The 26,743-nt window shown below is 39.6% G+C and overlaps 1 protein-coding gene across 1 annotated transcript in view; it reads left to right on the top strand.

The window, feature by feature from the left end:
- The window catches only part of LOC145786819 (intraflagellar transport protein 140 homolog), a 78,721-nt gene extending 58,440 nt beyond the window's left edge, over positions 1–20,281 (top strand). Inside the window, exons 24-33 of the mRNA XM_082598559.1 lie at positions 123–255; positions 1,126–1,269; positions 1,535–1,663; positions 3,366–3,548; positions 3,761–3,864; positions 3,984–4,080; positions 6,171–6,383; positions 10,490–10,656; positions 16,839–16,980; positions 17,179–20,281. Of these exons, the coding sequence (XP_082454685.1) occupies positions 123–255; positions 1,126–1,269; positions 1,535–1,663; positions 3,366–3,548; positions 3,761–3,864; positions 3,984–4,080; positions 6,171–6,383; positions 10,490–10,656; positions 16,839–16,980; positions 17,179–17,400 (1,534 nt within the window). The 3' untranslated portion in view covers positions 17,401–20,281. The remainder of the gene's footprint in view (positions 1–122; positions 256–1,125; positions 1,270–1,534; positions 1,664–3,365; positions 3,549–3,760; positions 3,865–3,983; positions 4,081–6,170; positions 6,384–10,489; positions 10,657–16,838; positions 16,981–17,178) is intronic.
- The last annotated feature ends 6,462 nt before the right edge of the window (positions 20,282–26,743 follow it).

Raw genomic sequence — 26,743 nt, 5'->3', positions numbered from 1 at the left:
AGACATTTTCATGTCGATAACCCCAACCCCCTGGTAATAGCACATAGGTACCAGCTTCATTAATTGAGAGTAACATTTATCTTCGCCGTCCCGCTAGGCTTGTTTAACGAAGGCACTTGCAGGAAGCTGAGAAAGTGGTGGGCCCAATACATGGAGTCGACCGGAGAAATGGAAACTGCTCTACAGTTTTACAAACAAGCTGCCGATCCATTGTCACTGGTTAGAGTCTATTGTTACTGTGGAAACCCAGAAAAGGTAATTTCCTATTGGCTACATACATAGTCGTCAAGGACACAGCTGAAAAACTTAACATTTAATTGGGCAGCTTTCATTATTGTACTCGTTTATAATGAAATCTGATTCGTTCTATGTGGTCTACGACGAACTTAATGTTTTTGAGATTGTGCAATTGTAAGCATAGTGCTGTGGTTACGAACCCTTTTGGAACATGAGAAATAAATATCTCATTTAAAAACCATCGGCTTTCACTAGTAACTTCGTAAACTCGCACTACATTAGCACGTGTCCTGCCCATAGAACATTCAGTGCGAAGATTATTGCCTCGGGACCAGCCACCACGAGACGATAAGACACTTGATGAAGTATGTGTGACATCTTGCTCTTGTAAATGTGTTGCTGAGAAGCAGTGATTAAATACTGTACCTCTACTAGTATGCGAAACTGTGAAAGGTTTTATCAGTACGAGGATAAACATTCAAAACCAGACCGCCGACCACATCAACGATTGCACCATTTTCAATCTACCAAGTAGAGTGGAAAGTCTGCCTGTCTTGGATGATGAAAGCAAAGACTCACTGCTGCATACCAGCTTTTCAGTGTAGTCCGAGAACATCATGAACCTGGGGGAGTAGGGTGAAAAGGTGGAACCTCGGCCCTAGCTGAAATGAAGGAGTGTGGAAAGGAAGACTCAGAGGAAGGAAAAGGCCATAGTTTTGGATGGGATGAAAGCAGAGAAAAATACGAATGTATTGGATAGACATCGCTGTCTATGCTCCTCAACAGAGCTCCGCCGTTCAACTAGTCTATCGGTACAAACAAAGTCGAAGTGATCGGCCATGAATAAATCTTGATATGAAAGAAAATAAACTTCAATTGACTTTCCAGGCGGCCGAGGTGGCCAACGAGACCGGGGACAGGGCCGCTTGCTACCACCTCGCCAGGCAGTTCGAGAATGGCGATGACGTCAAGCAAGCTATCCACTTCTTCACCAGAGCCCGAGCTTTCGGGAACGCCATCCGTATTTGCAAGGCGAGTCTGACAACTTAATTTCTCTATATTCCTTAATAATTTGCTTTATTGACTCATAAAACTTTTCTGTTTTTGTGAACCAACCCAGCAAACTGTCCACTTGAAGCGGTTGAATGTCTCGTATCATTGTCATAAGCCTTGTTACTCAATGCGACAAACAGTTTACCAGCTTCATCTTACGGTTCTCCTGCACTCATTTCTGCCACTATCGGCCGATGCAGTGATGGTCTGGGAGGCCATGTGACCGGTTGCTGTGTCGTTGCAGGAACATGGATTTGAAGATCAGCTGATGAACCTGGCCTTGCTCAGTTCTCCCGCAGATATGGTGGAGGCAGCGAGATACTACGAAGATCGACCGGATGCTGTTGACAAGGCTGTCATGCTCTATCACAAGGTACGCTCTTGCTTCATTGTTATACTTTCTGATATCATTTTTGCTTGTAGTTGAAAACTCTGTAAACAAAGCAAATTTTGCTGGCTAATTTGAACATTTCTCATGAGGTGGCCTTTTTGGTTGGCATGACAATGCGCAGTGACGATCCCATGCATGTGACGTATTTGCGGAAACGAAATTAAGCTGTTTTGAACAGATTTTTACAAATAGTGAATCATCTGTTTTAATGTTTAAGCTGTCCTCAATTCTTCGTTCGTACAAACGGCCAGCAACACCAGGGATTGAAAGCAACCTATTGAAAAACTCATACACTACTTGCACGGAGCCTGATAGAAAAATTGCTTGTTAATTTCTTTTAAATTTTGGCCTAATTGAAAAATATTTTGAGTTCCATGCGATTGAAACACAAGTTATTAATTTATCGAGAAAAATATAATAATGAAATTATAAAAGAGCATTAAAAGAGATTACGCAGCGCGCATCCACAGTGTAAAACATGCTCCTGGACGCTGTAGCCTACATGACGATGACAGTGATAAAAGAATTCATTCATGCTGTTCAGTTAAACAGAATTTTTTCAACTAAGTTTTGAATTCGTATAAATTTTCAAATTATTTTTATCCAAATAAGTAAATATAACTCCAGCAACTGGCAGCAACAACTGAGAAGCTTCGTTTGCCATATTGCGTCTTAGATAAAGGGTCACATAAATTGATGTTGAGAACGCAAAAGTCTGGCGGGCTTACAATATCCTTAGCATAAAGATAACTAAGCGCCAGACCAAAGAAAACTTTGTACACAAATAGACACTTTTTGAAGTGTTCCCATGTTTCCGTGTTGGAGTAATTAGCCGAACAGCAGTGACTTGAACTGTTTGAGGGTGTAAAATAATACAATGCCGGATGCTGCTGTTTACTTAATTTGCATGAATCAATGTGAGCATTCAAGTTGCTTTCCACCTTTAGCCACAATAACTTTTTAACTTCTCTTTTTCATCATCATCATCAAATTTCGGTTTTGTCTCCACCAGTAGGGTCGCCTGTTCTTTTTGGACGTTTTTATTTTCTCTTCCCACCCTCCTTCAAAGTCCATGCTTTTCGAAGAAAACTTCCTCCCTTCCTCCTTAGTACATGCCCATACTATCTTACCCCACTTGGCCTTGTAAGTTGATCAATAGTCTCTAGTCTTTAGAATATCCATCAGTGTTTCAGTATTTCCCTCCACGTTTTCACCCCACACGTTGCTCTCACAATTGCCCTTTTCGTTCTCATAATTGCCAGTTTACTCTCTTTTAGCATCCATGTCTTGCTACCATACAATATTCCAAGCTGCACGCAACTGCTTTTTTTTCTACTAAAATATTGGAAAGAAAACTAAAAGTGCTTATCCAAACTTGACCCTGCACTTACTTCGTGTTATGCTGCTAGCAGTAAGCTCGGCCAAGAAGTGAAGTTGTGGTTTATTTTTTATCCGAGTTTTGTTATATTTTATGTAGAATAGAAATGATCACATGTACAAATTAATGGAAGGAGTCGGTTGTATTGTATGACGAAACTTAAAAATTGGTTGCTACTTTCTTGTCAATGTATGTTGAACTAATTCCTGCTCTTGTGCGTGGTTATTTTTCGCAAACTATCTTATTTGTTGAAAGCAATGTTGCCCTATATAATTGTAATGCCCTCTCTGCTGTCATCTTCCGTAGGCCGGCCACTTTTCTGAAGCACTCGAGTTGGCGTTCGAGAGCGAACAGTTTGCGGCGTTGGAGCTGATCTCTCAGGAGCTGGATGAGCACACCGATCCTGTCCTACTGGAACGATGTGCTGACTTCTTCACGGAACATCAACAACACGACAGAGCGGTCGCCATGCTGGTCGCTGCCAGGCGGGTGAGTGGCTGGGCACGGACAGCAGGTTTGGGCCCAGAGCAAGTTCAATATTTCAAACCCATCAATTTTTATTTACGAGTCAAACGAGTTGCGGTTCTAGTTGGCACTTGCAGTTCCAAAAGAACTTTTGTTTGTCATTTAACCAACATCAATGTAGTTATGAGATATCTGTCGCTTTGTTTTGACTCCTTGCCAACCTTTTCTTTTGGTAGTATGAAGAAGCAATATCTGTGTGTGACCTCCATGATGTGAGGATGAACGAAAAACTTGTGGAAAAACTGACCATTCCCAAAGATTTTATGGATAAAAACAAGAGGTATGTTCGTGATTGACAACATTTTGATGAGTCACCACATAATTATGATTAGTCATCTTGTGGGTTGTTGCTTCCTGACATTCCTTCTTCGTGTCATTGAAAGTTATCCGCTTTTGCAGGGAAGGCCTGCTCATTAAATTGGGGGATTGCTGCGTGAAGCAAGGAGAGTATCACCTAGCCTGCCAGAAGTACACCCAAGCTGGGGATAAAGAGAAGGTAAGATGTGGTTGGTTTTCAATCTTTATTCTCGGGCTGACAAAGCCTTGTGTCACAATTTTTTCTAGTTCTTCTTACACGTAAACAGACTTAGGAAAGATTGATGACGTAGTTTATTGGGATAATCAAACGTTAAACAGTCAGATAAATGGTCTAATAGTTTTACTTGTGAAATGATAGATGAAATGCTTGAACTGACGAATGGTTCACCATTTCCACCACATAAAGAAATCAAATTCTGAGCAGCAAACGACTTCGTCGATTTAAAAATAAATATGCACTACTACTTACAACAGCTACTTTACAATTGGCAACAACTTCCACCTTTAAATCTATTCAATATCGGCTGGAACTCTACAATCGTTTTCAACGTACTTTTCATTACAACTTCTAATCACCGTGATACACAACTCTCAACACAACTCTAATAATAATTGTAATCAAATCACGCGGCTATTTATAACAGGTTGCTTGGGCCAGAGCATTCTAGAGACTAGGGTAATATTACATCACAAAAACTCATTCTTCTCGTCATCAAGTCAGAGTAGCTTCCATGCTATCACGTACATAAATACTTCTAGAAGCAGATTTCACAGTAACAGATTGCGTATCTAAACTTTACTATCGGTTTGTAATCGTCGAAACACCACAACAGAATTCGTCATCATCATTATGTTCCTTCCTCGTATTGAGGGTTGGATACAATGCACCATTGTTCTCGACCATGAGCTGTTCCTACTGCACTTTCATAACTTAATTCTGTCCACGTAGTGATGTTTGTTGTCCAAAGTCGAACAGAATTCATCTTTTCAAGAACATTAATACAGCCTGTCACCCCAGCTACGCATATTGATTGTGACACCTTGATAGGTTATTCCTGGTAGTTTCACATATCTGTAGAGGCTGTTGACGCAGGGCCGGTTACCGAGATGGACAGAATGAATTTCCGATTATAATCGGAATTTCCGATTATAATCACCCTAATCGGATATAAATCACTCTGACCATCTCGGTAACCGGATGTTGTTGCCGGGGAATTATTCCATCTATTAGGTGCCGCTGAATGGAGAGCAGTCCTTAGACTGCGTTGCTCAAGCGCGCACCCCGAGAGTCGAACCAGCGCCGCTTGATCTCGAAGCTTTTTCGTTTACGAAGTCACTCGCTAACCAACTGAGCTATCGGAGAGAACCTGTATTCCTGTAACTTTCCAACTCTGCGTGACGTTGTTGGATGTGTTGGAAACCATGATCATGAGCTCTTGTTGAAACATACGAGCAAGTTAAACCTTTTCCGCGTTTTTGCGAATCTCATTTATTTGCAGAAACACAAAAACGAAAATCACTTTCCATCGCAATCTCCATCCTCACCAATGCACTTGTTCAAGTGGCCCACAAGCTTGTGCATTCCATCTCAGGATAAACTTTTGGCTGGTCATGCGGCGACCTAAGATATTGTGAATTGCTAGCTCAAAGCCAGCATATGCTCCGAATGCGTGGCCTGCTGTCTACGCATTGCCACAAGACAACTAGAATCGTCAACAAACTGGGTTTGAGAGGCTGCAACATCCTGCACATGGCACAGATCTCGAGGAGATGCAACACAAGTTTTCTTTCGATGAAGTTTCGCATGGAAGGCCGGCGGCCGCATGACCAGTCAAAAGTTTATTCTGAGATGGAATGCACATTGCACAAGCTTGTGGGCCACTGGAACAAGTGCATTGGTGAGGATGCGATGGAAAGTGGATTGCGATGGGAAGTGGTTTTCGTTTTTGTGTTTCTGCAAATTAATGAGAATTGTAAAACTGCAGAAAATTTTTGACTTCGCTTCGTAGTAGTTCATGTCAAGAGACGCTACTTGTTGCAAGATCCAGGATATAGCGAACCCCTATAAAACATCGAAGGTAATTAATTTTTCCTTCTTGACCGTCGGGACGGAGCGATATGAACCATTTGAATACATGGTCAGCGTCATGCACGCAATACATGCAGTGACGCAGTGCGTTTCAGTGTTTAAGATTATATCACACTAAATCAGAAAAATCAATTCATTTATAAATTTATTTTAGTTATGATTAATATTCCAATGATCAGGCGATGCGGGCTCTGCTCAAGTCAGGAGACACTGAGAAGATTGTTTTCTTTGCTGGCGTTTCACGAACCAAGAACGTTTACGTCATGGCAGCTAATTATCTCCAGTCCCTCGATTGGAGAAAGGACCCGGAAATCATGAAGAACATCATCAGCTTTTACACGAAAGGGCGCGCCCTCGCCTCATTGGCCGGCTTCTATGACGCGTGCGCGCAGGTACAAAGCTGTCGGTCCCGAGCGCATGGTTTGATCGTTTTAAATAGGCTATTCCGCAGAAGGGACCTATTGTTGCAAGGTGATTAAGGTGTCCCATTTTTTGGGAAACTTTTCAGGAAAATAAGCTTGGGTCATTCTGACTGGATTTTCACCGCTGATTAAAGAAATTACTTTGTTTTTTTTTCATCATGGCGTCATCTTGAGGCGACGCCTAGCGAAGTTTTAGAATGTTTACAGCAAGAGAGCTTGATTATGAGAGGTAAATTGCAGATTAGCAATCCTCCAACAGGCATGCAATACAGTCAATTACATCAAATTAATATGTGCGCTGCGCACTAATCAATTTGGCATTTCAACACCGATTTGCAGACGCATGCGATGCTTGTTTATCGACTAGTGGGTACGAGCTGAGGTGAAACAGCAACAACTTTGCGCACCAGAACTCTGGCTCTTGTCCATTCTACCGCAGAGTACTCTGCCTCTGTATGGAGTCGTAGTACTCGTGCTAACCTGTTCGACAAACCCATCAACGACGCCTTGCATATTGTATCGGGATACCTGAAAGCCGCGATGTTGATGTACTCTGGAGAACTGTTTTGTTTGCATCCAAAGTGAAAGGCAGCACTTCAGCGTGAATGCTCAAAGCAACATTTTTAAGATTCAACCATCGGGATGCATGCTTGATGAATTGTGTTAAGACAGCATTGAATGCGGGTTCATCAATATCTTTGTACGTAAGCAGCAAATCTCTTGTGAACAGCCCAATTGAGAGACCATCAGCTGCTGATGGTTAAAGGTGAATGGCTAAAAATGTTGGTAAATAAATACAACCATAAACGAAACTATGCACTAAAACTTGTCGGATTGTTGAAGTTCAGCGTTGCACCCAAATATAAACATTTTTAGCTATCCACTCTCTGTAGTGATCCATCGCGTATGGGCTATTCTTTCCTGACGATAAAAATGAAGGACTTCGATTATAGCCTGGAACAGTTCTTCCACAGTAACGGAAGAAATGCGACCTCAATGAGCCTTCACATGCACCGGCTTCATCATTTCTGTTTCAATATCTTTATTGAAAATAAAAATAAAATAAACGCATATCTTTCAATACCATCTATGCTTTTTCTGTCATAGTATAAGCTGCCAAGCATCAACATAATTAGCTTTTCCTAAACGTCCAAGACGAAATCTTTTTCGATGCATTTGATTTGATGATTTTGATGTTTCAATTCTTTCAAAATTTCGGAGTCGATTGGTCGGCTTGCTGTCGCAGAGAAGTGAGACGTTGTTACGCCTGTGTATATGTAGTCTTGGTCACAGGATCATTTCCCAACCACTCTCTGCCTTATATATATATTCTTCCTTGTCATTTGTCGCTTCTTTATCCCATTCTCAAACGTAGTCTCTTGTGTTCTGTCCTATTTGTATCTTTCCTTGGTCTTCCCCTACACTTTCAACTGCTCTTCAATCATAACCTTTTTCTTATTCAAAGCGATCGCGTGCTGTTTCTTCTTGTGAGCTACGTTTGTCGTTGTTGTTGATACTACTTTTCAAGTGATTTGAATTCTTTGGCAGGAATGCGGCGTTCAGAAGGTCATTTGCGCACAACTTTTTCATTCCAGAATTGCATTGAAAGATGAGATTTTCTTGCACTTACATGCAGAGAAATCAAAGCTCGAACAGTCAATTCTCTGTTAAAATCAGCCTTTGTTTGCCTTTTATCTGCCCTCAGTTTTATAACAATATCAAGTGTTGTAGCTTGATTGGAACTCGGCAATTTGAAAGTATGGGCTAACTGGCCTTAATCCATAAATTGGTCACATTTGCTACTACTTTTTTTAAACCATGAAAATGTGGAGTTTTTGAAAAAAACTTGGCATTACTTTCCTGAAGAAGATTACTCTTGATATAGTAATGCTTGATCACTTCTTCATGCGTGGGTGATACATTTTCGCTCATCTTGGCTGCTACCATATAACATTCTGACTATCAAATTCAGTTACTACTTTCTAATAACCTCTACAGCAGTGATTCTTAACCGAGGGGCACGCAAGCTCTTCAACGATATTTAGTCTTTTTGCAGTGTGCAGCGGTTTCAACGCTCTGTAGGCGATTTTTGTAGATTGGAGTTCACATTTATTTGGGAATTGGTGATCACTGGTAGGATTATATCCAGACAGAGCTTTTGTAGCACTTGCTCTGCAATGACTTTGTTATATATGAGAGAGAATATAATAATTTTTGTGCTGGGATTCATTGGATTGTTTATCGCGAATCCTTAGCATCCAAGACTTTACTTCCAGTGAACCAATTAAAAGTGTCCTATTCAAAGTACTCAACTTGACCAAAGCTGAGGTTTATTAAGCCGGAGCTCTTTGCAGTCGCCATTTCAATTGTCTGTGTAAGCGTGAGGACATGCAGTCTGCTCGTAATATACTATCTGGATTTTTTAAACGAAAGTTTGATTGTTCAAAGAAACACGCTTATTGAAACTTTAATGTTCAACCTGACTCTTCCAGAGATGGAGTTTGAATGAAAAAATCCAGTATTGGTAACTTGCATGCTGCACTCGCAGGCAATAAATGTGAGTCTACAAATCAAGTAACAATAAATGTCTTGAAAGCAAAAATCATGAAATAGCTTCCAGATAAAGAGAAAAACCTGGAAATCCATAAAATATATTTTTGAAGAACCAGGAAAGAGTTTTTGTCTTCAAGTTGAGCCCCACTACTAAGTGGGGTTTAGCTTAATCTCACTACAGTAGCACTTTGAAGAACTGGAACTCGAGATTGTCTTCCTAATTACTCACTTGTGTTTCCTGGATATTCAAATACAAACAATGCTCGGATCCATACATCTTTGTAAAACTATATTGTCTATTGCAGTTGTTGTTAGAAGCGGAACTCCGTTGTTCCGCCAACACTAGAAGGGTCAATTGCCAATTTGACATTTTTTAACGCTTTGCTGCTGGCTTGCTTTCAACCAAAAACCTGAAATTACTTCAAAACCAACTTCAATTCTCTTATATAACCCACATAATGTAGATTATTTTGTAAAACAGAAAAAAACGTAACCCTTCTAGTGTTACGGATAAGCCACAAGCGGATGTAGTTTTGCATCCTCATGATCTACAATCCCTAGTTGTTGTCCAGGACACACTAAGAGTTGATTACTTAATCCATGTTTTGCAATCAGGAGTTAGACCTCGCATTGAAAATCTAGTTGCTGAGAAGCAATTTCAAGTGCGGTATCTCACTGACATGTCGTGGTCAATAAATGCACTGAAACAAAATTACTTTTAGTGTTACAATTCTTCAAAAATTGGGGGTTGGGGGGCGCAAAGCATGTAATCATTGCTAAAGAGAGGTGTATCAAAGAAAAGGTTAAGAGCCACTGCTCTACAGCCTGTTTCACCTTTTACTGGGAATCATCAGAAGGACTTTATTTACATCGAATTGGCTTCTATTTGAATGAGGACCTTATGGTGATCCCCCTTTTAGGGTGAAACAGGCTGTAGAGGTTATAGAAAATAGTAACTGAATTTGGTGTAATTTTCTCTGCTTGGCTTTTTTGCTTGGCATTGAGCACTTTTTGTAATATTAATAGCATTTATTGCTTGACTTTCTGACTATCATAGATTATTATAGGTCTACCCTTCTGTTCGCAGCATTAATGACTTACTGATCTCATCCAAACACAAAAATTTATATTTAAACATTTACAAAGATTCTTAGCTTCGTTCAACACTAAATGATTGATTTTTCGTTGAAAGATTTTTCATTGATTGATTTTTCATTGATTTTTTAGACAGAAATAGATAAAGAAATAATTTTTCTAAATAACTCGTTTTCAATTTTTCCTGAAAAGCTCAAAAATGGGACGCCCTAAAGATGATATTTGTTTGCGCCGTAAGCATGTCAAGAAAATTCAACGAATATCCAAATCAGCGAACGTATAGTTTGTCACACTTGTGTTAAGTTCATTGGTCAATGAAGTTTATCTGAGACGCGGATTTTACCTTGACGGGTTGTTGTAGTAGACCTACATTACTGTGGAGCATGACTTCTTGGTTGTGCATGTCTTTGAATGTTTGGTTCCTTTAGGTTGAAATCGATGAGTACCAGAACTATGACAAGGCGCTGGGCGCGATGTCTGAAGCCTTCAAATGTCTCGCTAAGGCAAAAATGGCAGACAAACAACAGCAGGAGAATAAAATATCGGATCTGAAAACGAGAATCGCTTTGGTGAAGAAATTTCAGCAGACGAGAAGGTGGGTTGATCTGGCTAGAAGATCTGTGCACATTCTCCTGGTTCGAGTGAGTCCATGTTGTTGCTTGGTGGAATGTTAATTATTGCAACGTAATTAAATCATGTTGTTTCAAAAAAGCTTAAAAGCCGATATCTCATTTCATGAAATGCATTGATTATGTATTCATAGCGTTAGGTTTAGATCGTTTTCAGTCTGACATCTCCAACATGGTTAACCCTGTGTTGATCAGCCGCCACACGCCGACAACGCGACGATCCAGGTCGTGGAGGTCCTCATTAACGTCCTCATGGATTGGCTGCATGAAACCTGCTTGGACGTAATAGCTTCACACGGAACAACACGAAATGCATTCTTAAACTATGCGCCGTTGTTTTCCCGTGTCCGAACGCTAAGTCACCACAAGATGTTGGAAGGTTTTGGTTTGATTTTATTTCTGGCGTTTCGTCGATCACTGACTTAGACGACAAACGTGGCTTCTCACGTTGGATGAATTACCCTCCACAACTACTGACTGGTTAGCGAATTTGTAAATTATGGCTAGACACAAAATCGAGAGAATTCGACCTAAATCAAAAAGTTTTTTTTTTTTTGCAAAATTCTGTTTTCCCGCTTTCTTTTGTAAGTTATGTTCCATTGTTTCGCCTTTAAATTTTCTTTTGTGACCATTACTTCATGTTGTTCCAACGTCTCGCGTTGTTGTAACGATGTCAAAATGGAGTTTAGCAACTTTAGCAAAGCTTTGAACGTCTCTACTGCTTTAATCATAAATCGAGTAACGAAGCAATATCAATTTGGTTTGGTGGCTAATCGAAATTAAAAAATATTTATATTCAAAAACTGCTTCATCGATGCATATTAAACGTTTTGGTTTTGCCATCTTTTTCTTTTGTTGTTGCCAAACTCTTGTGTTTACTTTATCGTTCTTTTCATGTTCACGCCAGCAATGAAAAATAAAATTGAATTAAGTTATTTAATTAAATTGAAGCAAGTGGAGAACAGAGACTTGAAGTGATGATGCAACTTTGTCAAAAGGCCCTGGATGGTGATGGAATGCCACAAGAGTGGAAAGAAAGCATTGTTGTGCCACTGTTCAAGGAAAAGGGAGATGTGAGAAGTTGCAGTGCATACAGTTTTCCACATTATTGGTTTTAATTGCTGCTTATTTATTGATGCTTGCAGTCAGTCAGCTAGTTACGTTCAAAAAGTTGAAATTTATTGCATTTTATATAAATATTTTCAGATTCCTGATGAGGGCTTAAGTTGAGCCGAAAACGTTCGACTATTAAAACTATTTGTAAATATGTAAAATATGTTGTTATAATGCTCAGCCCTGTTGCATTGTTGTGTCTTGCCTGTGGTACAAGAAAGCAAACTCTCTCCCGAAACTACAGTATACTAGAATAAAAGTTTGCGAAATGGAAAGAAGCATTTGAGACTACGATTATGAATTTAAATGTAGAAAAAACGGAAGTGATGGTGAGTGGAGCGGAAGGTATAGTTGTACAGAACAAACTCGCCCCATGCGCAATATGTGGAAAGAGAGTGATGAGAAATTCGATGCAATGCAAGGCGTGTGGTAGGTGGGTACATGCAAGGATACGTCAATACGAAGAGAGCAACAGCAAGACTGGCAAACTGTTTTATTTCTGGGAAATGTGATAAAGGAAAAGATTTAGTTGCAGATTGCAAAGAAAGTTTCTATTATGGAATTGAAACAGTGACCAACTTTTGTTAGTTGGGTGATCAAATAATAAATTTGAGTGCATAACTGACATCTCGCGTCGCCTTGCTAAAACGCTTGACAAGGGCACAACGTGGGGTGTAGGCGCTGATACCTTGCGCAGTGCCCACACCCGCCTAAACGACCGACCAACCAATGGCGCATTGCGAACTTTGACTTCGCCTAACTTCAACAGAGTACCTACCAATCCTTGCAGGCATCCAACCTGCCGAGCTTCCCCAAAAGGAGCCGTCATACATCCGGCTTGCTGCCGCTGCATTGTCACAAGCATTCAGCGATCATACCATCAGCGCACCACATTATATGGAAGACACTTGGAATGCATCATAATGTGTCAACGACACCAAACTCTATGGTTTTATACCTCACCCGTTGGCACGCCCTCTGGTATGGACCTGTTCCGGCTGACTTGGGTTAAGCCTAACACAATCCGAATAGGAGTTGGCCGCTTCCATTCCAACATATACAAGTGGGGTTTGGCTCTTTCATCGGCTTACGAATGTGGCGCTGAAGAACAAACTGCTGACTATGTCATTTTTGAATGTCCCACTTTTCAATGTCCCTGGCTTTCTATCACCTGCCCTGAAATTTGAACAATCCTGTCTTATACAAAAGAAGAAGCGATGTCTGATGTTAAACAGTTTTACTATTTTTATAGCGGTGATCGTGGCCGTCGCTATTAGAGAAAAGCGGGGCAAACCGGACCCCCATGTTTCTCGAAAACGACAAATACTGGCGCCACCATTCCTTTACTAAATCGTGATGAACACCAAGAAAATGCTTCTGTGAAAACACGAGACGGATTCCTGTTTAAATAAAGGAATGAGAAAAGATAATTTTTTTAAAGGATGTTGTAAGAAAAGCCTCGTGTCGGTGTTAGCTTCAAAAGTTAAAGTGAAGATGAAGTTGCTTGTTTGCTAAATCAATTGTAGGGAAATACTTCTTTATTAATCATGAACAGTTGGAGTCTTTTAGTGAAGCAGTTTTTTTCGAAATTGTTTTATGTGAAGCATTGTGTTGAGGCAAAACGGACTCCTCAAGGACCAGACGAAAATGGAAGTATAAAGTCAGTTTGTTGATTTGACAAAAGTTCCCGCCTCGTCAAAGGGCCCAACGAAGATTTCGATAGCAGACATATTTACACAGACTTCTGCTAAGTTCACCTCCAGGTAAACGAAGACTCGACAATAGGAACTGCTAACAAGCTTTCCAGTAAAAGTATTTTGTTGAGAGACCAACAAAGGGGTCAATACTCAAGAAATTTTAGAGGAGACATTTTTCAAAGCAGTCTAAAGCATCTGTTGTTGGTAGTTCTCCTACTAAAGGGTGTTGCTTGCTTTGTGAAAATCTCTGCCAAGATCACACTAAAGAAGATTGGATTCAATGCAGCAAACGTGAAAACTTGGTGACTTTGCATACCACTTTTGGGAAGAGAACAAGTTTGAATGATGCTTTGCAGTAACTATTCATGATTTCATTTTCGTATGTGTTTGCCTTAAGAGGAAAGTGGGGAACACAGACCCCCGGTTCCGTTTTGCCCCGCTTATGGTCCGCTTTTCCCCCTGCAAAAACCGGTAAAAAATTACCATTTTTGTCGGAAAAGTGCTCCTTTAAGCTATGCTTTTTAGCACAAGCATAACCCGTCAGCGAGCCTATTAATTGCCAACTCTTTTGGACGGTCCGTTTTGCCTTACCTTCCCCTATAGCGACGTCCACGCGTTACGTTAAGTTTCTAAAAGTGAAGCGGCAGGTCTAATTAAAATTGTGTAGAGTTAAGTTGCTAGGATACTTGTTTATGTCGTAAGCATATCACAATACTGTGTTTGTTACGTATTTTATGTCATGTCATGAACTGATTTGGTTTTGCCGCTGAAAACGAAAGCGTGAAAAGACGTTTCTCAGTGAAAAATAGATAATTTTTTGCTCAAATTTTCTCCCACTGTTTCTATCCACCTGTAATTTACGAATTTGCGTCCGATTGAATGTTCTGGGTTGGCTTTGAAGGTTGGACGCCACGCCACGTCATGACCCTCGAACATGACAAATAGACCATTTGCAAACAAACCTCCGTCTAGAACAGAGATTCCCACCTTTTTACTCTAGCTTGGATCTTGCTCACTTTTCAAATATAATTTCATTCTTACCACAGATAATTTCGAACAAAACTTGATTTTATAAATTGAGCCCCCAATGAAGCTCACCCGGTTGCTAACCTCTGGTCTGGAGTGGCCGAATAGCACGGAAGCATCTAAACTCTAGTGATATCAAGGGTTTCAAGATTACAGTATATTATGGAATGCGACAATTCAGGAAGCGTTACTGAATATCTGCCTTCATTTCATCTGTCTTCTGTTCTCGTCTGTTCAGTTTTTGAACTGTTGGCTTCCCGCTATTTGTGCATTTTTATATAGTGACTTATCTCGCCACTAGTATTAAGATTAGGTTAACGGCTGATTAAATTCATTTTCAAAAATGTAGGTTCTTGTTGAGGACTTGGAAAAGCTGAAGACGTTCCGTCATTATTTGTAACATACAAAATATAAGTAATCACTATGAGTAGACCGGTTGTGTTGCGAGCCTTTGGTATTTGGTATGTCTTTGCCTTTGGTATGTCAACACAACTTCTTTTCCAAAGTCATATTCTAGATATTTCCTTGTTGATTTTCACTAGAGATGTACCGATACCAATATTGTGGCCGATACCGATCCCGATACCGATATCACTTTTTTAGGCCGATACCGATACTGATACCGATATTTTGGCCGATACTTTGGTGTTACAAAAAGATGCAATTTTGGTATTTGCAAGGTATTATATCAAATGCTAAGTTTTACCTTATTTGCATAAAACTATTAAAAAAAGCTTTCAATTGGTATAATTTATTAAAGATTCAAGAATCCAATCTCAACCGCATTTTTGTGTCATAGTAGGTTTTAGTAATGAAAGGCCACCATAATTGAGGACTAGGGTATAAGGGAAGAAACATTACATCATAATTGGGGTTTCTTAAAAATTAAATAAAGTGTTTGCGCAAACTCTCCAAATAGGCTATCATAATTGATAATAAGATGTAAAATATAAACCAAGTGATTTGTGTAGTCGTACAAAAACTATTCGACAAGTAATATGCAACCTAAGGGCGCTTGTCGTTTGGTTGAAAAGCTTTTGCCAGACCAAGACCACCCAGGCAGCAAAAATGCACAATCCCGCATCGCCCCCACGCTGCTAAACGTCCAAAAAAACTATGCAACCCGGCTGCCCCCAGCAAGCCGGCTCCACCAGTCCGCGACCCAACTTCCACCCCTCGCTGCAACATACCCACCAAGCCCAAACAATTCCACGGCAGAACTAGCAGGCCCAACACGAAAGCAATGGGACCACGAATCCTCACCAAACCAATCAAAACGGTCCTGCCGCGCCCAAGACGACAACCCCACCGCGAAGAAGAAAGGAGCGCCCCTCCCGGCCACCAGCACAAGGCCGAGCACCCACCAGCACAGCGAGCAGCTGCGACCCGCCAACCACAACGGTGCAGCTTCCACACTAGCCATTTTAATTCTTGTCGATGTCAATTCTTGCTGCAAAACGGCTGCCGAGAAACATATAGTTGATTGGATGGTCTAAATGGCTAGTGTGGAAGCCACACCGCTATGGCCAGCGAATTGCAATAGCCCGCCACACCAGTGAGTGCCCAGCACCGCGCCGACAGCCGAGAAGAACGCTCCCCCCACAACGAGGCCGCCATCCCAGGTGCAACAAGACCACTTATTGACCAGCCCAGCGAGGACTCGCAGTCTCACCGCTCCCACCCACTCCGCCACGACATTGCCCAAGCTTGGCGAGTCCACCATAACTAAATGCGGAAACCAAATCACAAACCGACAGAACCAGCCCACCAAAAAGAACCAAGTTACACGGGTCCCCCAAACGTCCAGCAACGCAAAAACGATGCAAAATTATACACATTTCCGCCACCTGGGCAGTCCTGGCCTGGTTTTATCCTCTGTTGAGAGTAAAAAAGAAACACAAATGATAAATATTGGAGAAATTGAGTCTCCTTCACAACTTAAGAATCGAACAACGCAAAACTTCTGAAACAAAACGTTTTGTTTGAGTGAAAGAATCACTGTAAGCAAACAATGCCAAAAGGTGTGCGCATGAAGTCATGAGAGTGTGAGGTATCAAAAATTTGAACAGGTTTTTATTTTTCTACATCAATGTGACGTTAGTTACTACTTTAAAAAATCTATATCTTTGCTTCTGCAGAAAATTCGCAGCAAACGCCTTTTTATTACATGTTTAGTATCGGCCACAGTATCGGCCAAATTTTGCCGATACCGATGCCGATACCGATACTCAAAAAATGGCCGATATCACCGATGCCGATACCGATATATCGGTACATCTCTAATTTTCACCAAACTTCCCGTTTGCTTCCAGGTTGTTTGAGAGCGACCCGGAGGAGGGAATCAAGCTTTGCCACAGTTTGTTGGCAGAAAACGACCTCGACGCGTCGGTCAGGTACGGTGACGTTTATGGCCTTCTGGTGGAATATCACGCAGGACAAGAAGACTTCGACAAGGTTGGTGCTTGCTTGCAACTCTCACACGAACAACAGAAGTTGGCCATTAATGAAAATCATCCATTTATCCCAGCAACCTTTGAACTACATAGGAAAATAATGTTCACCTTCAAAATTAGAATCCCAGCGACACCTATCTATAAAATTGTCGCCCGCATGACATGTAGCGGCAACGAGAAATTTGATTGTTTGTTGCAGGCTTATCGTCTGATGGCGGAACTACGTGAACGGATTCCCACTGTCGTCATGTCGTATTTTGTCAATGTGGCCACTATTGAGGCCGTCCACAGGGCCGTGGGAGTCCCACTTGGTCGAGGAGCTGGTTTGGAGAATTTAGCAAATGGAGATGGCCACAAAACGGCGGAAGAGAGCGACGATGAAGTTCAGGAGGAAATATTCGATGGAGGGTTTGGATTTTAAACGTGTCCTCCGCTACCTGGTGGTGAACGAAATCGAAGCAAGCATGTCATCAGAAACCTGTGCTGCTTGCAATGATTTGGGAAGGTTGTTGTTTATCATCATGAACATGATTTATCGTCCACCTTTCAAGGGAATGCCGGATGAAATTCGACAATATTTGTGATATGCTACAAAAAAATAATTTTATTAATGTAGGAATGTGGTGGCTGGATGCAATGACAAAGCGCCTGGTTCGGAATGTCCCACTCGCCCCTGCATTTGAAATTTTCCATCAGCTCCACAAAGCATTGTTTTTTACACTACACTTTCGCAACGTAGATGTTTTATAATTGAAGAGCTGAGTTGTAGAACTACTTAACTAACTCAGTTTCCACCAAATGTGACTTATCACCAAAAATATGCTGTATGCTGGTCATTATCTGTCCCCGCGCAAAATTTGATTGAATAAAAGCGACTTAATTTCGCTGTAACACACGCTGGTGTTTGCATAGAAATACAGGGTGACCCAAAAAGATTCGTACCCATGAAAATTTCATTTGTGACTTTGATTGAAAAGCGATTTATTTCAAATTACAACCACACATTATTCAGTTTATGAAAGACCATTGAGCAGAGTTTTAGCTTTTTCTGTCAATTTTAGTCAATTTATGGCTTTCCCAAGATGTGTTCCAAATGTGAAAAAAATGAATAAAACATGGGTACGCATCTTCTTGGGTCACCCTGTAAAAGATTAAAAAACGGTGATAGAAATTTTTAAACGTTGTACTTTGAACTTAACTAAGTAGTTCTTCAACTCAGGTCTTCAGTCTTGCTCGTTTAGTTGAAGGAAATGAATGTTTACTACTGTGGCAGATTTGAATAACTTACATTGTTTTTCTTCTATTGCAGGGGTTCTCAAACTGTGCGACGCCCTCGTTTCAATTTTTTAAGGGCCTCGCACAATGATTTCGTTTCGTATGTAAACTCAATGGCGGTAATTTTGTAAAGTGCTTACAGATATTTTCCCCTGGCATTTGCATGCTAGCTCATTACTGTATTGCGAAACTGCACCGATTGATATGACAATCACATAGTACAATTATTCTAATACACTTCGCCGCTAGACAAAATGCTGGTACGAATAAACAAAAATTACTTAAAATTCCTAACGCTGAATGCGTCGCTAGCCCAGTAAACCAATCCGAAGGTGTCGCAACTAGAGATGTGAGTCGTTTTTTTTTGTGCTCGCTTTCTTTTAAAAAAAAGATGTTTTTTTGCACCAACAATTTGTCTAAAATTTAAATATTGGAACAACATTTCCACTTTGCTTCCCTGAATATTTGTTTAAAATAATGAAGACATCGATAAGTTACCAAAATAAAACCTCGTCACTAAACTTTTCATTGAGTCTTATGACTTCACTAATGATCCAAAAGGATGTGCAGTGTGATAAAATAAACAAAAAAGTAAAGAGTATCAAACTAAATTGGCAAATTCAAGTTTATTACGTATAAGTTCAAAGAACTTTTTTAGAACTTACTTTTTTATCGATGAGTTAACCTGTATCAGTAGACTAGACTGTAGACTCACCGACAGACTTCAAAAGAACGTCACAATACTTATCATTAGTGGATTTATGCAATGAAAGAAATGACTGAAATAGAACGCCGCTGGGTCTGAACAGTCCTCATCATTGGCAGCACTTGAAGTTGATGGTTAAATTGGTAGCACTTGCTGAGCATGCGGCCACACTTCTGAATTACAGAACTAAGTCAAAACTGCAGCAAACCAATTTATAGTAAGTTATTCAGCAGCTATAATTCAACACTTTTTTGCAGTTCTTATAAATAAAAACAGTTGTTGCTCGAAAAAATGTATGAAACGGTTGAAAATCGTAGACTATAAAACAACAGATAAAAAAAAACACAACAACGATTAAAAAAACGACGACTAAAAAAACGGTTTTAAACCATCCCTAGTCGCAATGAAAACAGTTTGAGAACCGCTGGGTTTATTGATTCCTTTAGAAATAACTTTATGTGGTATTTTTGTTACATTATAAGATAAATATATTTGCTGTTAGTCGAGGAGAAATGTTTAGCCCTTTAATTTAAATGACCGCCGAGAAAGCATTTCATGCGCGTTGGTTGTCGGCCAACATAAGTTGCCTTATAATGGTTGGGCGAGAAGGGGCGGAGGACCTTCGTATCTTTAACAGGATGTCCTCATTGTGTGGCAGATAGATTAGCCGACGAGATACAAAGAGGCCTCATGATCAGTGGAGGCTCGTGGTCATGGAAGGGCTGCACGTTTGATTCGAGATGTTTGTTGACACAAGAAATATTGCTGAACTGTTACGTAGTCTATCGCTTACCTAGAACCTCTCACCTAGGTTTTGTTACCAATGACGCAGCCTAGTGTCAACTATCAAGCTATATTCACAATGAAACCTTTTAAAATAATTATATTTTGGCTTGCGGCCAGTTAGCCTACGTTTCCTTACTGTTTGATCAAAATACCAACTCAGCCTCCCAGTAACTTCTTTATTGTTATATCACAAACAATGCGATTGTCTTTCTCCTTACGCTTCATAGATGGGATTGTTCGACTTGCAGCCCACCAATTATGAAACTTCAATGCGTAGCTTCGTTCAAATTCCGTCACAATAAGCAAACGTCATAAGGACTGCGCTGCAATGCATAAGGACAACCCAGGATTTCATAGAACACATTCCCGAATAGCAAAAAGAGAAAACATGGAGTCAGCCCATTAATTAATTTAAGTGGAAAATACTTAAACTGCTTTCAAATAGTGTTGCGACCGTGCCATATTTTAAACTGATTGTCCTGCTTTGTTATCATACACGTCATAACGTCCACGTTTTGTCGCTTCCACCTTTTTCTAGACCTCTGCTATGTTTGGCATATATTGTTTTTCCGTTGCGATGGTCAGAAGTAAAAACAAACTGAACTTCTACGAATACAATTGGGGGTTGCGGTTCGAAAAGACGAGCCGCCTCATAATCATACCAGCCTTGCCGAAGACTCCACCGGCGGCGACAAGGCAGCAGAAGTGTTCGAATCTAACTTTTCCAAGGTCCAACGGTTTGGAAATCTAATTGATCCTGTGAACTACCGGCAGTGATGACAGGGCAGAAAAAATTTGTGCGATGCCGACACTGCACTCAAAAAATCTAAAAGCATCACAATGTAGCCTACTTGCACAAGTGCACGACAAATTTGAGAGAATGCATTTTAAGAGCGGGCGAGGAAGAACAAACATTTGCGTTAAAAAAAACTAAAACATTTTTTCCTCTATCTTCTGAAATTATTTGAATGAATATTCCACATAAGAAATATTTGTGCCACACTTGACGGCCAAGATCGAAATAGTTTTCTCAGCTCTGTTATAAAAACATGTCCACATGATGTTCGGTGTTTTTGAAAATTTTAGTTTCTCTTTAGTTTTGAACATTGGTAAACAATGGATCACTATCCTCCAAAAAATGAGCTTTCTGCATATTTTATTTTTGCTTATAATTAGGCTACAGATTTTCTTGGGTAGCTTGTTTGGGGCAAAAGGGACGTATCGGTATCACTTGTAACATAGCCTAAAAGAAACAATATTTTTTTAGCACGAAAATTGTTTTCATACAGATAGTTGGTCTGTTTTGGAGGTCTAAACAGCAAAGATGCATTTGTCGAACACTGTTAAAACAGTTAATTGGAATAAGCATAGCCTACTGAAGAAGCTGCCTTTACAGCAGTGAAAGCTTCCCTTATGATAAATTCACTGGTTACCAAACCTAACTGTTTTTATTTATGGATATTCATTCTCATAACTTCACCAAATTCACTTGATCTTGACAACTACAGTAGAACTCGATTAATCCGGATTCGATTTGACCGGCGATTCCATCCGGATTAGGCGAAGATCCGGATTAACCGATGACGGTTCTATCAAGCCTGACGTTACCTATGTAGGAGGGTATCGGTAAAAATTACCGAAATTGAACGCATTAGTGTGGTCATCTGCCAATTCCGAGACGCGCGATCACCACATTAGCGACCCAGTGATAGAGTTCTTTTAAAATGAATGTATTTTGTAGACTCTGCGTCTAACGCAAGAACATATACAGGCAAAAGTTTCATCTTCAGACATGCGTGTCGGACTAATCTGTAGTCACTCAAAACTTTTGAAAATAGTTACCGAAGACGAGTTTCTATGGAAAACTTACAAAAAATTACGGTCAAACAAAGTAATCACAGGCAAATCCGGATAAAGCGATAAAGAAAGCGCAACTTTTGTCCGGAATAGGCGAAGATCCGGATTAAATAATCCGGATAATCCAAAGCTGTTTCTCAAGAAAAAGATTACAAATCATTTGTACTTCCAGTTTTATCCGGATTAGGCGAAGATCCGGATTAACCGAGTTCTACTGGAATTAACAAAATGAACTACGAAACAAAGAGATCATAGGCCTACTATGTCCGTGTCGCCCCACGGCAAGGGCAAAACGGACACCCATATGGTTATAATTTTATATAAGGATAGTTTTAGCGGTGGTTTAAAATATTAATTGGCTGTCTAATGGATAGTCTAACTTGACTATCTGAATCCATTAAACAACTTCCACACAATTATTACTCGAATTATTATTTTTAGTTATCAGAAGGTGTTCGTATAATATTGTAGGTCTATAACACAAATTTAACTTAAACACTGCAGGATAGTGAAACATTATCACGAATTTTAACAGGCGTCCAAATTGTTACGTAAAACTACACAATCAATTTAATGTTTTCTAAGCTGAGCTGGTCTGACTTTGAGCTCTATCTGGTCTGAGGTAGAGCTTTCGCCAAATGCGAACAAATCATTTTATTGTCCGCTGCCTTTTTCCTATTTAGGCTACCTCGGGAGCAGGTTGCATGGAAAATTATAGAATCTTTAGGAAATAATAATATAGGTTAAACTGGTTCACTATAGTTAAAGAAAGGAAAACTTATTTGACGCAATAATGGATCGCTACAATGCTATCAAGCAGGCACCTTGACGCCAATGAGTTGAACAGGGATATCTACAACTACGGGATTGCTAACTCACGTTTAATGACTCAGCAATTTTGTCATAAGCGGGCCGACGGTATTTTTGAACTTTGAAGTGTTTCCACAATTCCTTTGCAGGTTTGCAGTGTGCTGACCAGAGAATTCATAACTCTGTGCTTATTAGATTGTCACTGCAGAATTAGTTTTGTTTCTTGGTTATGATTTAAGTAAAGGGAGTAAATGTAAAGCTTTGTAGTGTTTCTTTGCTTAGATTGGCTGGCTACTAAAATGGTGTGCTAGGCTAGGGGTTCAGCAGAAGCAATATATGCAAGTTAGGATATACGTAAACTTTCCTGCTAACTAGTCAAAAAATTTAAAAACTTGAGTTTAGGCTATTTATAACTATATAGAAACATCTATTTTTGTAATGTGACAATGCAAATGGACTTTCCCCCTGGTCTTTTATGCGGCATTAAATGCCATTAACTTTTTGTATGGTACCGTAGCCTACTACTACAACAATCCTATGCCTGCCCTGCATGTACTAGTCGTAGGCTACTCTGCTAAGTTGATGGCAGGTTGCATCAGTACATGCTCACACTATGGGGTTATTAGGCTTACCAGTACCAACATTGTTGCTGATTCTCACCAGCTACGGTACGTTGATAATCAAGTGGCTAGGCAAGTTTCACTGAAGGTGCTGACCTGATCACAAGTTTGATTCATGGCAGTAGGTATCACTTGTTTTTATGAATGAGCAGACAGGAAAGGCCAGTTCAGCTTCTGGAGTAGGCCTGGTTAAACTAGACTTCAAGAATTTTGTGTGGCAGTCACCAGTAAATGTCACTTTACTAAAATTACCGGGTGCAACCTAGTTCGTACCCTGAACAGTTCGTACCCTGAAAAGATCGAGAGAAAAAATTAAAAAAAAGCCGAAGTCGCTGATCGCAGTTTCATAGCACAAAGCCGAACTCGCTGATCGGAGCTTCCGCAAACAAACTCGAGGGTTAGGGTTAGTGGAAACTGCGGAAAAATGAAACAGCGGAAAAATATTTGCGGAAACTGCGATCAGCGAGGGTTAGAGCATAGATTACTCTATGGTTAAACTGCGATGAGCGAGGGTTAGCGTTAGGATAAGGTTACGGTTAGGGTCAAGGATGCCAGCGACAAATTTCCAATAAACTTAGATTGTGTGCTAAAAAAAACCCAGATGAGGCAAAAAAAACCCAGGTCCAGAAAATATGTAGTAAAGCGGTTAAAGAAACCTGCGTGCGCTTTCAGCACCATTTTTAAATCATTACACAGAAGCCTCAGAAAGCTACAAATAGTAACACGTAGCCTATATATATATAGGCCTAATTATACAATAAAAAAAACAATGAAAACTATCAATACTACAAAAAAGTGCTCAATGCTAAGCAAAAAAGCAAAGCAGAGCAATTAAATCAAATATAGTAATTAATAACTATATTTGATTTAATTATACAATATACATGCTTATGTTGGTATGGTAGTTAATATATATGTAATATAACTATATACAAAAACAAGAGCTTGGTAGGCCTATATGGGCTCACAGCAAAGATTTTGGTTCAAAATTACCTTTATGGTAAAGCGTCTAGCTAGCAAGGTTCAGTGCGTGTTTAACCAAAATTTCTAAAACTGACTAGACAAAACCAATAAGGTTAGTTTTGACTTTTGAACTAAACTTTTTGCTGTGTGAGTTGTAGACTGCGGCTGAGGAGAATCATCATGCCTGCTTACTGCTTGGTGTACAACTACGATAACTTGGTACTTAGCAATAAACCCTGCTTAGCCTTTTTCATTTGAACATAATGTTGAAAAGAATAACTCAAATTCACAATAAGTAAATGTTCAGTAACACAAATAGTTGTACTACTCCAATTTTTAGTCATCCACATTTTCATAAATTTGGATCATTTCTTTAGCATCCTGTAGGCTACCTCACTGACTGCAGTAGCTGATGCAAAAAAACATTACCAGTAGGCTACCTTATCATTTTTGTGTTGCAGTGTGGACCATTTATCGAAGATCCCAGTGCCTTAATACCGTGCAAGCTCTGTACAAACTTAAAAACCAAAAAAACCTAGATTTACCTAAATTTGAAATAAAAAAACTTAAAACCCAGATGTGGTCAAAAAAACCCAGATCTAGGTGGAAAAACCAAGGTCTGGCATCCTTGGTTAGGGTTAGCGGAAACTGCGATCAGCGACTTCGTGCTATCTTTTCTTCGATCTTTTCAGGGGGAAAATTTTAAAATGTTTGCGGAAACTGCGATCAGTGACTTCCGCTTTTTTTAATGTTTTTTTTCGATCTTTTCAGGGTACGAACTGAGGGTACGAACTGTTCAGGGTACGAACTAGGTTGCATCCAAAACTACCAGTAGCCAGTAAAAATATTTCATGACAGCCTACCTTAAAAATATTTACACTGCTTGTACCATTATCGATCCATGTATATTGCTTTCAGCTAAATTGCAGTGTTAAGTTTCTATCTGTATTTAATGTAAACTGAAAGATGGTGTATAAATGTTGTGTACCAGGTTGTAAAACTGGTTATAAAACGAATGACAGTAAAGAGAAAATTGCTTTATATATATAGGTTTCCTAAAGACCATGAGCTAAAACAAAAATGGATAAAAGTAATTCCGAGGAAAGATTGGATTGTCACAGAGTCATCCAGAGTATGTTCCCTGCATTTTCATGAGAATGACTTTGTAACGGATTCTTGTGATACAAGAATTGATCGAATGGAAGTACGGGGTTCAAGTACATTGCAAAGAAAGCGATTAAAATCTGTTGCAGTTCCTCATGTTTTTTTGGCTTTACCCCAGTATCTGACAAAGGCAAGTTCTGTGCCTCGCAAAACTGCATCATCTGCATCTGCCAGGTTGAAAAAAGAAAATTCTGTCATTGAACAACAAAATCAAAATCTGTTCCAACAAGAGGTGATCAAAAATTTTGCTTCATTTAAGACAAATATTCAGAATGAAGTATTACCAAGTGGTTATGTCGTTATTTTCAAAGAATCAAATATCCAGTTTCATTATATTGCCATTTCTGAAGACTTCACATTTGCACCCAAACTTCTATCCTCTGTTGTTGTTACTGATGCTTTGGAAGTTCAAGCATATGTGTGTTCTGCAGTCCTGCCTCGCATAGTTTATAAACATCTCTTCGCTTCTGAATGTTTAACAACCATTTCTGAGCTTACAAATTTACTGGCATTATGTAAATCACTATGCAGCAAGTCATTTGATAGTATAAGTCATACTCAGTTGTTGGAGTTAGCTGCATCATGTCTAGAGCAATGTGCATCCATAGATTTGACCATTTGCAATGAAAACACATGTGTGCCTTTATTAAAATTTATTGTAGAACAAATATCTTTACTCCAAGTACCAAAAAATGCTCGTCGCTATTCCACCAATACTATCACTACTGCATTTTTATGGCAACTGACCAGTTCATCCCTTTATAAAAAACTACGAAATTTTTTTGTATTGCCTTGTCGAAGCCGTCTTCGTCAGCTTTCTACTGGAATGACTGTTGACTTTGCAAAACTGGATTTGGAATATTTAAGATTACGAACATCTGAATTATCTTAACGGGAACGAATTGTCGTTTTAATGATGGACGAAGTGTATACTGCTCAGCGTGTTGAATATACTAGTGGCTCTTTCATTGGTTTAACTGAAGAAGGTCAACCTGCAAAAACTGTATTGACATTTATGGTCCAATCAATAAGTGGAAAGTACAAAGATGTTGTTTATCTCATTCCTGTAGAAAAACTTGACACTAATTTGTTGAAGAGTTGGTTTGAACGTGTGATGCTTGCACTCAATGATATCTTTTTTGTAGTTGCTGTATCTGCAGACAATCATGTCTGTAACAGGTAAGATAACATTTTTCTAATTACATCATAGTACCGGTAGTTTGTTTGGGTACTTACTGCGTAAGCTGTTCATATATATAATTGTTTAAATAAAATATTTTATTATGCTTTCATTCTCATATGCTCGATAGTCTCTTAGATCTCAATGAAATAAAAACTCAAATTTTTGCCTGTTGCTTTTGCAACTTTTTATAAACATTGTTTAAAAACAAAGTGACAACTATTGCTGTATATACTTTAAGCTGTACTTTTTGTTTTATAGGAAATTGTTTGTTGATCTGTGTGGTGGAAAGCTTTCGCACAGCATAGAGCATCCATTGAGAAAAGAAGAAAAACTGTTTTTATTTTTTGATTTTACTCATAACCTGAAGAATATTTACAACAATTTTGTAAAAAGGAAAAGG

This window comes from Aplidium turbinatum, chromosome 17 (assembly GCF_918807975.1).
Source record: "Aplidium turbinatum chromosome 17, kaAplTurb1.1, whole genome shotgun sequence".
NCBI classification, from domain to species: Eukaryota; Metazoa; Chordata; class Ascidiacea; order Aplousobranchia; family Polyclinidae; genus Aplidium; species Aplidium turbinatum.
Note: the sequence above shows the minus strand (reverse complement) of the source record. Positions and strands in the feature narration are given on the sequence as shown.